Source organism: Bos indicus x Bos taurus, chromosome 19 (assembly GCF_003369695.1).
Source record: "Bos indicus x Bos taurus breed Angus x Brahman F1 hybrid chromosome 19, Bos_hybrid_MaternalHap_v2.0, whole genome shotgun sequence".
Classification (NCBI taxonomy): Eukaryota; Metazoa; Chordata; class Mammalia; order Artiodactyla; family Bovidae; genus Bos; species Bos indicus x Bos taurus.
In genome coordinates this window covers 35,193,834-35,206,015 of record NC_040094.1, presented here as the reverse complement: position 1 = coordinate 35,206,015, position 12,182 = coordinate 35,193,834, and the positions used below count along the sequence as shown (strand labels likewise).

The 12,182-nt window shown below is 56.0% G+C and overlaps 1 protein-coding gene across 12 annotated transcripts in view; it reads left to right on the top strand.

Moving 5' to 3' along the window:
- The window catches only part of EPN2 (epsin 2), a 52,692-nt gene that overhangs the window by 37,347 nt on the left and 3,163 nt on the right, over positions 1–12,182 (top strand). For 4 of the 12 annotated variants that reach the window (XM_027519696.1, XM_027519689.1, XM_027519691.1 and 1 more), the window contains 6 exons: positions 2,832–2,944; positions 4,244–4,336; positions 5,008–5,200; positions 8,907–9,080; positions 9,322–9,408; positions 11,421–11,633. In XM_027519696.1, the coding sequence (XP_027375497.1) occupies positions 2,832–2,944; positions 4,244–4,336; positions 5,008–5,200; positions 8,907–9,080; positions 9,322–9,408; positions 11,421–11,633 (873 nt within the window). The remainder of the gene's footprint in view (positions 1–2,831; positions 2,945–4,243; positions 4,337–5,007; positions 5,201–8,906; positions 9,081–9,321; positions 9,409–11,420; positions 11,634–12,182) is intronic. The other 8 variants (XM_027519697.1, XM_027519692.1, XM_027519694.1 and 5 more) reach the window with 5 other exon arrangements.

Below are 12,182 nucleotides of genomic sequence, written 5' to 3'. Positions count from 1 at the left end.
AGGCCACGGCCTCCAGAACCACAGTCCTCAGCCCACATGGGCCTTGGGCCACCACGGTGTCCATCTGGTTTCTGCCCCGTGAGACAGGGGGTGTCTTGTGGCTGTGGGTGGAGTGGAGAGCAGTGACCTGGGCAGGGCCAACCCCCAGGGTGGGGGCAGCTTGTTTCGGGCCTTCCCACCCCTCCCGCCCCTCCCATCGCTCACCTCACAGACTTGGAAGCAGAAGCCTGGAGGGGTGGCATCCAGGTGCAGCTCCCTGCTGCAGTGGGGTAGGGACAGGCCAGGTGCCTGGTGTCCCCGTCTGCTGGCAGGCATGGGGTAGTGGCAGTGCTCAGACCCAGGTGGGGTCTCCTTGGAGCCGCATGGCCAGGCCCTTGCCTTCTTGCCAGCCCGTGTGCCTGGCTTTCCGTGAAGTCCCTGTGCAGAGTCGCCTGCGGGAGGGGGCGTGCAGTCTGCACCCTTCACAGCGGCCGTGACTGCAGACGCCGCTGAAGAGTGCTCTAGGAAAACTGCAGAACGTTGCCAATGAGAAGGGGCAGTTTCCTGTTTTTCTGTTACCTTGAGTGCTTTACTTTCTTTTTTCGCAATTCCCCAACCGTGCACACCTGAAGTGCCTTGTAGGGGGCATTCGGGGCCTGGAGCAGGCGAGCAGGGTCAAGGAGGGTGGCCCTGCAGGAGGTACCAGGTTGGGGGTGGGTTTCTGGTTCTCCTCCTAGCCTGGAGTTTGAGAAAATGTGATCCTGTGTAGGCTCCCTGTCCAGCCTTCCCCTGTGCTTCCTCAGCCAGGGTGGTGGACCAGGCAGGACAAAAGGGAGCCTGCCACAGGGGTGCCAGCTTTGTGCTCCTCCCCACGGGTCAGGCTCAACCGCAGGGGAAGGGCAGGGGCATGCTCGTGCTCCCAGGGTGATGAGCCTGTGTGCACAGGGCCTGCCTTCCCAGGAGAGCATGGCTGGGGCAGAAAGCAGCAGAGACCCGAGGGGACTTGCTTCTCCTACTGCCCCGTGAATGGTGGACCCTCAGAGTGGGGCCCGGCCGAGCTCTGGTGGCCGGAGGGCCCTTTCAGGCTCTGTGCTCACTGTCCTGTTCTCTGGCACAAGAGGCCCTTTGTGGGGCCGAGATGCTGTCACTAAGGCAGGAGCATCTCCACCGGACGCCGCCCTCGCAGCTGAAGCCCGTGTGCGCTCAGCTGACGCTCCGGGCTGGTGGCTGTGAATTCTGCCATCTGCGCGACCTAGAGCCGTGCATCCGCTTATAAAAACCACAGCATTTAGGGGAATACCCTTTGTCTGATTTCCACATTGATGTGGTGAGCTATTTCCGTGTGTGCCGGCCACACATTATTCCAGCAGCGTCAGCTGGGGGGACACAGACGTGCACATTTGCATTTGAAGCTGGGCCGGCCGCGCAGCTGTGCAGAGAGGCACCGAGGACAGGGCGCCTCACTTCTCTGGCCAGCCCTGCAGAGCCCCGGCCCATTCATCCTGTCTCGGGCAAGTCATGCTCTGTGGCTGCACAGCCAAGTTCAGCTTTCCCTGCCAACATGGGGCCCTCTGTTCAGAGCCCTTTGGGGGTATAGGGTGGAGCCTGGGGGCCTGGTTTCCCCTTTGGGAGTAAGTGGAGGATGGTAGATATCCAGGGTTTGTTATAAACTGAGAGTTTCGTGAGGCAGCCTCAGAGACCATTCATCAGGAGCCGGCGGGGAGCGGGCGGCCCATGGGGCCGTGACCTGGATAAGATAGCCACTCTGGTCCTGGGAGAGCCTCCTCCTGCCCCCACAACTGACCCCAGCCGTCTCACTTCCCTTGTTCTCGCCAGTCTGGGTGGTGGCTTTGCTTCTAGAGCACAGGGACGCCAGAATCTGCCATCTGTGATGGGCAGAGGTGAACTTTGGGGACCAGACATGCTTTTGTTTGGGGATGTTGTTAAGAAATAGGATTGTTAAGATAGATTTGAGGACATTTTGTTACCATCCAGCTTTATTTCTAAAGGAATGCTCTGGAAAATTGGGGTGATGGACTGGGATTGGACTTGATTTTATTTAGAAAAGCATCTTTGTGCTTTTTCCTAACTGCAGTGTTTTTTTGCTCTTTGACCTCTTCATTAGCTTAGAGTACACATGAGGCAGTTGGCCTTTTTTTTTTTTTTTAAACCATTTCTCTTGGTTGACTGTGAATCATAGTGAACACACTGTGCTCCAGGCCTGGTTGCTCCAGATGCAGTCTCCTCGCTGTGTTTACGTCTTTCCCCTTTACAGGCTGCCCCAAACTGCCCCGCAACCTTGCCCGTTGCACTGCTCAGGGACCCCAGTTCAGTCTTGCCTCTCCCACCTTACTCACTGCAGCCAGAGCACAGCCATCTAGAAACTTCAGTATCCGAGCTCTTCCCCACCAGTTAATTTCTCCCAAAGAAGCAGATCCTGAGAGGCAGGCTTAAGTGGGAGATTTAGGCTGAAGCAGCGTTTGGGGTCAGGAGGTCTTGAGAGGACCTGTGAGTCCACACAGGCTTTGGGCTTCTTTGAATGATGACCCAGCTTTTCCAGAACTGTGCCCCCAATCTTGTAAAAACTCAGCTCCCCTTCTTGATGCCATGCAGCTCTGCCATGGGGGCAGGTCTGATCCTTGAGAGGTCGGAGCTGGCCATGCCTGTGCCCCAGGATATTTTTCCTGGTGGGTGCTGGGTGGCTGATGTGCTTGTGATGTTCCTCAGCTGTGACCTTGGGATGGTCGCAGACACCCCTTCTCCCCGCCCAGGGGGACCCGTGGGTGTGAGGCGGGAGCGGGTGGCTGACCGGGGAACACGGGTCCTTCACAGTGACTTTGTCTTCCCTACAGCCACTTCCCCACGGGTGTCCTCGGAGCTGGAGCAGGCGAGGCCGCAGACGAGTGGGGAGGAGGAGCTGCAGCTGCAGCTGGCGCTGGCCATGAGCAGAGAGGTGGCCGAGCAGGTGGGTGCTGGCAGGGACACGCCCCCGGCGGGGAGGGCCCAGGCACAGCCACACAGAGGAAAGGCTTTTCAGGACATTGGTCCTGGGGACGCACCTGTCAGAGGTGCTTCACAAGATGCTCCCTCTGTATTCTGCACATCCTGTGTGCAGAATACGATCCACAAGGTGGCTGGAGAGCATCTGGACCCGGAAAAGGACAAGACAGAGGCTGGAGGGAGGGCCCAGGAGAGAGGAGAGTGCTAACGTCCAGAGAGGGGCGTGTGTTTGGTCTCCCTGTTATGAGCACGTGTCACGTGAAGATGGCGAAGGAGGGGGAGTGGCCCAGAGGACCTTCAGAGGGGTTGGCCCTCTGCTGCTGCTTTCAGCCCTGACTTGCTGTCCTGTGGTTAAAAAGGGCAAAACAGTGTGGCATGGCTGCGTCACCCTCTCGCTTAGAAGTGCCGTGAGGGACAGGCAGGGGGTCACATGGAGGCAGCTGTCGGTCCCAGAGTGGCTGGTCCCCCTGTAACTGGAGTATCCTGTAAGGTCCACAGTAGCGGACTGCCCCCAGGGTGGCCCCTCAGTCCACACGACCTCCCTATGGGTCCCACCTCACCTCTGGCGGCCCAAGGGAGGTACAGAGAGCTCACAGGGAAAACGGGGCAGATGGACATGCCCATCCAGTGTGGTTCCTTATCCCATCTTAGAGTAAATAAGACACAATGAGTGTATTCACTTACATTTAATCATTATATTATCCATTTGTAAAAGCTTGAGTGGCCCAGTCTTATATATGGTGACTGTGCTTTGAATAAATATAAAATACAATGGACCATTTCTGTTAGAATTCAAAAATAGGAACACACTTGTTTTCTGGAAGCACGGCGGGGGTCAGGGTGGAACGGCCTGTGACGTGTCCCCCTTCCAGTTCCTCTCTGGATTGTTTGTGTTTGTTTTTTTTTCCCCTCCTGATTATTTGTGTTTTATGAAGAGACATATTGCTTCCATAATTAGAAAGAATTTTAAAGTCATTTTCACTTTGAGAAAGAGCATTTTAGAAGTATTCCTCTTCTCCTCTCTGTCTGTGGTGTCTGTGCCCTGGGCTCCCTGGTGGGGACTGGAAGTAGGTGGAAGTCACACAGGTGGGAGGGGACCCCGGGCGCATAGAGGGGACGGGAGATACTCGCTGTCCACCTTGTCCTCAGACCCTCCTCTGAAGTGACTGGCGATCCAGCTTTAGTTTCCGGCTGTGGTGGGAGGGCCTAGCTGGGTGGCGATGTTGTGGCCATAACCAGCTTCGAGGTCCATTGTGCTCCACAGGAAGAGCGCCTTAGGCGGGGCGATGACCTCAGGCTGCAGATGGCCCTGGAGGAGAGCCGCCGAGACACGGTTAAAGTTCCAAAAAAGAAAGAGGTGAGTGCTTCACGGGGCTGGGGGGTCACTGTGTGAGACCCTTCCAAGCCCGCCCCCGTGGTGTGACAGCAGGAGCAAGGAGAGGGCGAAGTGCACACTTCTGCCTGGGTGGTGGGCCCCCATGACCCCTCCCCGGCCCCCCACCCCCCAGCCACATGGCTCTAGCCACTGCTTCCTAAGCTGCGCATCACGTGCTCTGAGATCTAAATGTGACTACTCTGCCCCCGACAACCATCCTGACGGACGGCAGAGTCCCCCCAGGGCCAGGGGCTCCGTTGGGGCCCCTACCCTGTTACAGTGCTGATACATCCTGGCCCTGACGGCATCCAGGATGGCCATGAGAGTGGGAGGGTGAGCCAGCCCCCGGGAGAGAGGGCCTTGGGTGATGCTGGCCACTGCAGGGCCAGGTGTGTCAGCGGATAGCACCTGGAAGGAGGCAAAGCCTGCGTTTTCCCAGGAAACCCTGAGGACCGGTTGACAGAGGGCACGTGGCATGTAGGGTGGAGCCGGGTCTTCACTGGGAAGTGGTGATGTGGGGCAGTGGGAGTCCTGTGGTCCTCTGGGCCCCCGAAGGCCTTCTCTCTGGGAGAACCCTGGGCAGGTGCAGGTGATGGGTGAACATGTGCTGCCAGGCAGCAGAGCTCACTTGTCCCCTACCCTGCTCGTCTCAGCAGCACGGCTCCCACCCGCAGCAGACCACGCTGTTGGACCTGATGGACGCCCTGCCCAGCGCGGGCCCTGCTGCCCAGAAGGCGGAGCCCTGGGGCCCGTCCACCTCCGCCAGCCAGACCAACCCCTGGGGCGCGCCGGCAGCCCCGGCCAGCACTGCGGACCCCTGGCCGTCGTTCGGTAAAGACCCCTCTGGTACATCTCCCCTGCGCACTTGCTGGATGAGGGAGGAGCTACGGGCACTCTGCTCACCTGGCAGCGGTGGGCTTGGGTCCAGGTGATGGGGTGGGTGTCCAGGCCTGCACACCCACTGTAACGCCCTCCTGAGGGCGGTGGTTCAGAGCTCCACTTCATCCTGTTGTGAGGAGCTTTGCTTGGGCACGTTTCTCTTCTGCTTCCCACGTGCACTGGAAATGGCTTGTCCCTCCCCTGGGACACACATCAACCCTCAGCCTCAGGATCGCACCCGGGTTAAGAAACTGTATTATACGGCGTGAAATGTCTGAGTCGAGTTACTGTGATTAGCTAGAAATTATGACATGCTTAAATGACCGTATTAAAGTAATTCTTCTTACTTGCTATTTAAAGCAATAGCAAATCTGTTTAATAGGCTAAATGAACATTTTAGAGTTCTGTTTAATGCCAGCGTAAAGTGAACTTGTGACAGGTGATTCAGACATGAGCGTGGCACCATCAGTTTCATCTGGGGAGTAACCTTGGGCACATGGACTTCCTGATCGCTGGGCAGGGCTTGGCTACAGGCTCTGGGACGGTTTTGCAGCCAGCCCGCCGCTCTGGGAGCCCCCCGAGGTATACTCAATCCTGCTGCCATGGCTGATCTGTGGACATCCTGTCTTACAACTTTGGATGTATCTTTTGTGCCCATGTCTCTTGGGGCCTTTGTCTCTGCAAACCAGAACCCCATCTTTTGTATTCAGCTCAGTTCCCTAGCAGTTTGCTGAAGTGTACCAAATGCCAGGTTCCATTCTCCCACGTGGGGACCGGACAGGCGCAGGGAATCGCCCTGCCCTGGGATCACACAGCACGTGGCCCTGGTGCTTTCCACTTGGTATGTTTTCAGAGTTCATCCACATGGTAGCACACATTCCTACCTCACCCCTTTTTATGGCTGAATAATACTCCATTTTGTAGATTAAATCATATTTTGTATAACTATTGAGCAGTAAGAGATGATTGAAACCTAGAAAAAAAATTTTTTAACAAAGAATGGTTATCTCTGCCTGTGCTGGGTCTTCGTTGCTGTGCACAGGCTCTCAGGTTGGAGCTCGTGGGCTCTGGAGCGCAGGCTCAGTAGTTGTGGTACTCTGGGCTTAGCTGCTCCACGGCATGCAGGATCTTCCCGGAGCAGGGATCAAACCCAGGCACCTTGCATTCACAGGTGGATTCTTAATCACTGGACCACCAGGAAAGTCCATAACCTTAAATTTTCAAATCAAACCTTTAAATGTTGATAGTGAATTTAAAAGATTAAGAGCATGTTTGGAGCTCATCAGAATACAGCTGGGTTGGCCTCATGTGGTTTGTGGCCTCATGTGGTTTGTGGCCTGCCGCTTTTTTCCTTGCTGTTCCTTGCCTGACCCAGGGCCAGCTCCTTGGTTCTTATGCACTTTACTCTGGGCTGTGTGAGGAGGTGGCATGGGGGCTGCAGGGCAGGACTGCACCCCGAGTACGTCAAGGAGGCAGTCTGATGGGCAGGACACCAGTCATATATGGCCCCAGTGCAGACAGGTGGCTCTATGCTTGAGCCAGCTTCATCCAGCAGTGGAGCCAGCGTCCTTGAGAGAGATCCTGCCAAGACTCAGCAGAGAGTGAGAAGACTTTACCAACTCTGTGTTGGCAAACCTGAGGACTTGGATAAAATGGATGAAGTCACACTCAGCCACAGTGGTGGAAGGACACCTGTGAACAGGATAGTCCTAGAGTCACTAAAGGACCTGAGTCAGCCATGCACCTCCCCCTCACCCCCTGATCACCCCACAAGCTTTGCTGGGAGGTCTGACACCCCACAGGAAACACCTCCCCTTCACACAAACTCCTGTGGGCTAGCACGACCTTAATACCAGAACCAGACAGAAGACGCCCAGTGTGAGAACAGACATGTCAGGCCAGGCTCACTTAGGAATATGGATGCAAAAACCCTCAGCAAAGAAGCAATTGCAAAATCAAAATGAGAAAAGCATAAAAATGGTATAGTGCATTACGAAAAGCCTTGTTTGCCAGGACCAAGTCAGGAAATGCACGGTTGGTGTGTAGTTGCTAAGTTATGTCTGACTCTTTGCGACCCCCATGGACTGTAGCCCGCCAGGCTTCTCTGTTTATGGAATTTTCCAGCCAGAATACTGGAATGGGTTGCCATTTCTTTCTCCAGGGAATCTTCCCAACCCAGGGATTGAACTTGCATCTCCTGCAGTGGCAGACAGATTCCTTACTACTGAGCCACCTGGGAATCCCCAGGAAATGTATTAATGTACCATATTAATAAACCCAAGGAGAAAAATCATGCAGTCATCTTTGTAAAGGCAGAAACAGGTTGACAAAATTCACCAGCTGTTTATTGCAAAAGTCTTAGCAAACTTGAAATAATGCAGAGCTTCTGTAACCTGATCAGCTTCTGAAAGGAGAAAGCCTGTCATGGTAAATGGTGCCATTTAATGGTAAATGTTTAAGAGCAAGACATGGATGCAGCGTGCACCCCTGCCATGTGTTGGGACGGGTGGTTCTGGCCAGTGCAGCAAGATAGAAAGAAAAGGAACTCGAAGAGCTCCGCCCCCATCCTTTATGAGAGATGGGAGAGAGTGCGTAGCTTCCAGGGAGGGGTTTATTGGAATTGAGAGTTATTATTAGAATTACTGTGAGAATAAATAGGATGAATTTGAGTGATTAGAATTGAGTTTAGTAAGATTGCTGGATATGAAAATTACTATGTGAACTTCAGTTGTTTCTCTGCATAACAAAAAGGTAATTAGAAAATGAAGTTTTAGAAACATAACAGTCCCTAGGACTAACTTTTACAAAAGTTGTATAAATCCCTTATGGAAATAAAAACTATAGTAAAAAGTATCACTGAGGCCGCATGTGGGGATGGAGCTCCTGCATGTCCCGGAAAGCACAAATCAGAGGAAAATCCCGGGGGTCCTGCCCCATCCCCGTTGAGAACTTCTCCATTCTTCAAGTGACCCCTTAAGGAGGGTGAAGGGAAAGTCCACAAGTGAGAAGATGTTTGTAACTCACAGAAGAGAATCAGCAGCCAGATGTGGAAAGAACCCCACTGATGAGCATGATGGAGAAAAGCAGCCCCTCAGGAGGCGAACAGAGTCAGCACCTCATGGAGGGCAAGGGGAGTTGTGAGGGGCTCCTGGGGAGCGGTGGCCACACAAGCACACCCGCCTCTCCTTCTCTGTCTCAGAGCGGAACGTCACACAGCAGGAAAGCAGCACAGCTGAGCCTCCCAAATAAAACACGTGAACACAGCCTTGTGGCGTGTCTGCCGGGCACCTGATTCAGGGGCCCCGCACCGCTCGCCTAGGGGAGGTGCTGGCCACTGGGACGGGGCGCAGGGGCATGGTGTGGGCACCTGTAATGCTCCGAGGGGGGAGAGCCAGCATGTGGGTGCTCTTGGAGTCAGCCCCCTCCCCACGGACAGTTTCAGGGTATAGAAGTCTGTCTGTCCTTCAGGGAAGGGCCTGTCCAGATCCGCCGAGTGGCTGTGGTGGCGCCCAGGTGTGTGCCCTGTGCTCTCTGAAGCACATGAGTCTGCCAGCAGGCTCTGCGGCCCTCTCCCCCTGGGTGCTCCTACCACCCAGGGCTGGCCCTCCCCTTCTCACTCCAGCTGCCCAGCCATTTCACCGGGCATCTTCGAGCCAACCCTACCTCTCCACAGGTGCCAAGCCAGCCGCCTCCGTCGACCCATGGGGGGCACCCACTGGAGCCGGCACACACTCTGCTCCCAAGGGCTCGGACCCCTGGGCTGCCCCGCAGCAGCCAGCCCCCAGCGCAGGGAAAGCTGCTGACCCCTGGGCTGCAGCCTCGGCTGCCAAGCCTGTGTCTTCCTCTGGTGAGACCCCCTTCCTGGCTCCTCTGCTTCAGTCTGAGCACCCCACTCTGCATGGGGAGTCCCTCTCCTGGTCCCCGCCCTGCCCACCTGGTAACCCAAGCCTGTGCTTCACCTCCGTTTCCTCAGCTGGCTCTCTGGTTCTCCCCACAAGGGGCAGAGATGCCTGCCCACCCCGGCCCAGGTGGGCAGTGGAAGGCAGGGAGTGGAGGCCCCCTGCAGTCACCACCACTCTCTCCCCCAGGGTCCTTCGATCTCTTCAGTAATCTGAATGGTACAATTAAAGATGACTTCTCTGAATTTGACAACCTCCGAACTTCAAAAAAAGCAGGTACATGAGGTGGTGGTGGTTTCCGCACGGTCCTATGCCCTTGACCAATCCCGTCTCTGCAGGGATGACAGTCGTGAGCCCAGTGACTCCACACACTTCCCTCTTGTCTGACTCAGAGCTGGAGTGACTCGGGGCAGCAGTGGATGCCCTTGAGCTTTCTGTCCTCTCGCTGGGCCGCCTCAGCCTCCTGCCCTGGGGCTGCCTGCAGAGGCTACTGCCCTAGCTTCCAGCCCCACGTGGCTCCTGCCCCACCTCCATCTGCCTCCTTCCTCCCAGCCCTCCAGAGGCGCCCCCTTTTCTAGACCACTCAGGTCTCTGTATAGGCAGGCATCTTTGACACACACACACACACACACACACACAGGTATATGCACACACAGAGCCACATGCTCACACACACATACACGTGCATACACATGCGTACATGTGCGCACAGACATGCACACACAGACGTGCACACACACAAGTGCGTGTGCAGATATACACACAGATATATGCACACACAGACATATATCCACATACATAAAAACATGCACACACACATACATACACACTTGTGCGCATGCGCACACAGAGATATATGCACACACAAACACACACAAGCAGCTCCTGCACTGCCCACCAGCCACTGTGCAGGAGGCCTGACCCCTCCTCGTGTGCCCCTAGGCTGGGAGTGGTCAGGGTGGCGGGCCGAGGAAGGGGCTGGACGCCCTCTTTACACACCGCACAGGGCTGGGGACAGAGTATCCCCAGGGCCACCCCTCTTGCCAGAGCAACTTTTCTCGTTGCTCTCTCCTCTCGGCTCCCCCTCCCCATTTCCCACTGCCTCCTGTGCCTCCCCCAGCAGCCGGGCTGGGCTGGTTGAAGGTACGGGCAGCCTGGCACCGTGCACCACCCCCAGGCCTTGCGGCTTGAGGGGCCGGAAGCGCCTTAGAACTGCTGCTTCCTGGGCTCTTTGTTTTGCCACATGAAGAAAGCAGCAAGCTTCCGTGTGTCCTCCACAGCCAAAGCACAACCTAACTGTCCATACCTGCTCCCTGCGCCTAGTGAGAAGTCTGAACACGCTTCCCTGGGCCTGTGAAGTGTTTACCTCGACTCCAGAGGAGTTCCACTGTATCAATAGAAAGTTTGGAAACGCTTACGGAAGAAAATGAGAATCGTTTCCAATTCTTCCATGTGCTTGTGGCCACCAAGCTTCATTCCAGTACTTTTCCTGAGCTGTTACGTACGGCCTTTGTCGTTGGAACTCACGGTGGCGTGAGAGTCCAATCCTGCCCCCGTGACTTTTTGGAAAAACAGATTGAAAACATTTTCTCTCAGCATTACAAATCCTTTAGAAATAGCTCTGTAGAATCTCAGCGATGTTACTGAATTTTTCACTTAGGGGAGGACGTTTCAGGCTGACTTCCAGGTTGTGTGTCTCTGTGTGGTATTTCTCGAGACCAGGCTCCTGGACGTGGAGCTGCAGGAACAATGAGCAAAGGCACCACCATTTCTAGGAACCCACATCCACATTGCCTTTTCACATCTTGGCAGAACATCCATGTCCTGCTGGCCTGTCTCAGCACACCCTCTATTGGCTAAATTTTTAAAAATCATTTGCTTATTGTTGAGAGATTCATGTCCTTTGTAAAAACTTTAAAAAATGAAAACATCCAAAAGATGTAATTTACTCACGCGTAGCCACCAACCCACAGTGCTGTTGTCGTGTGTGGAGACGGTGCCGTGCTGTTGGTCCCTGCTTCTCTTGGTTGGTCTCTCCCTCCCCACACCTTCTGTCCCTGGATTCGGGTCTGATGGTGCGAGCCCTGCCCTGTGGCTGCTGGCAGCTCCAGTTTGGGGCTGTTGGGAAAGCTCTGCCATGAACGTCCTATCCTCTGGAGCAGCCGTGCACGTCCCCAGCGAGGCAGCATCTGAGGACATCTGGGTTCTGGATACTGCAGGGTGGGATGCACCTGTCCTGGGCCCCCGCCCTCCCAGCTCACTGGTCCATGTGTGTCCTTGTCTTGCAGCCAAGGCAGCCTCTCCGCCGACCCAGAACAATGGAACCTCCAGCCCTGATCCCTTTGAGTCTCAGCCCCTGACCGTCGCCTCGAGCAAGCCCAGTGGTGCCCGGAAAACCCCAGAGTCCTTCCTGGGCCCCAACGCGGCCCTGGTCAACCTGGACTCACTGGTGACCAGGCCAGCCCCGCCGGCACAGGCCCTCAACCCCTTCCTGGCACCAGGTATGTGGCTTCCTGGGTTCCCCCAGCCATCCACCCTTCTTGAGAGTGGCCCTGGGGCAGGCCTGTGGGCGCTGACCTCCTCTCCAACCCTGGATGGACTTTTCCCACAGGCCGTAGGCAGGTGGGGAGCACGCTCTGGAGCACCCACATCCTGGGCCAGCACTGGTGCCTCTCAGGGGGCCTTGTGAGGGGCTGGAAAACAGCCCCTCCTCTCAGTTAAGACCACAGAGCAGAAGCTGCCCCTGGCTTGGTGCCCCCAGCCAGGGAAACCCTCTAGCAAGCATGAGTTTGGGACACTTCTGGGGGCCAGGGGAGCCAGGGTTGGCTGCCCCCGCTTTGGGTGAGTGTACCTGGGTCCTCTGCCGAGCCATGCTCCAGGGACCCTCACTTTGCCCCTGCCCTGGGTTCTGCCTCTTCTGGGGCCGGAACTCTGCCCTCTGTCCCGAGCCCATCCTCCCTGCTGGTGGGCTCTCCACCCGCAGGGGCTCCACAAGGCTGCAGGACAGGCCCCAGCCCTTGAGTCGGTGGCCAGGGCCCCATGTCCCGCCC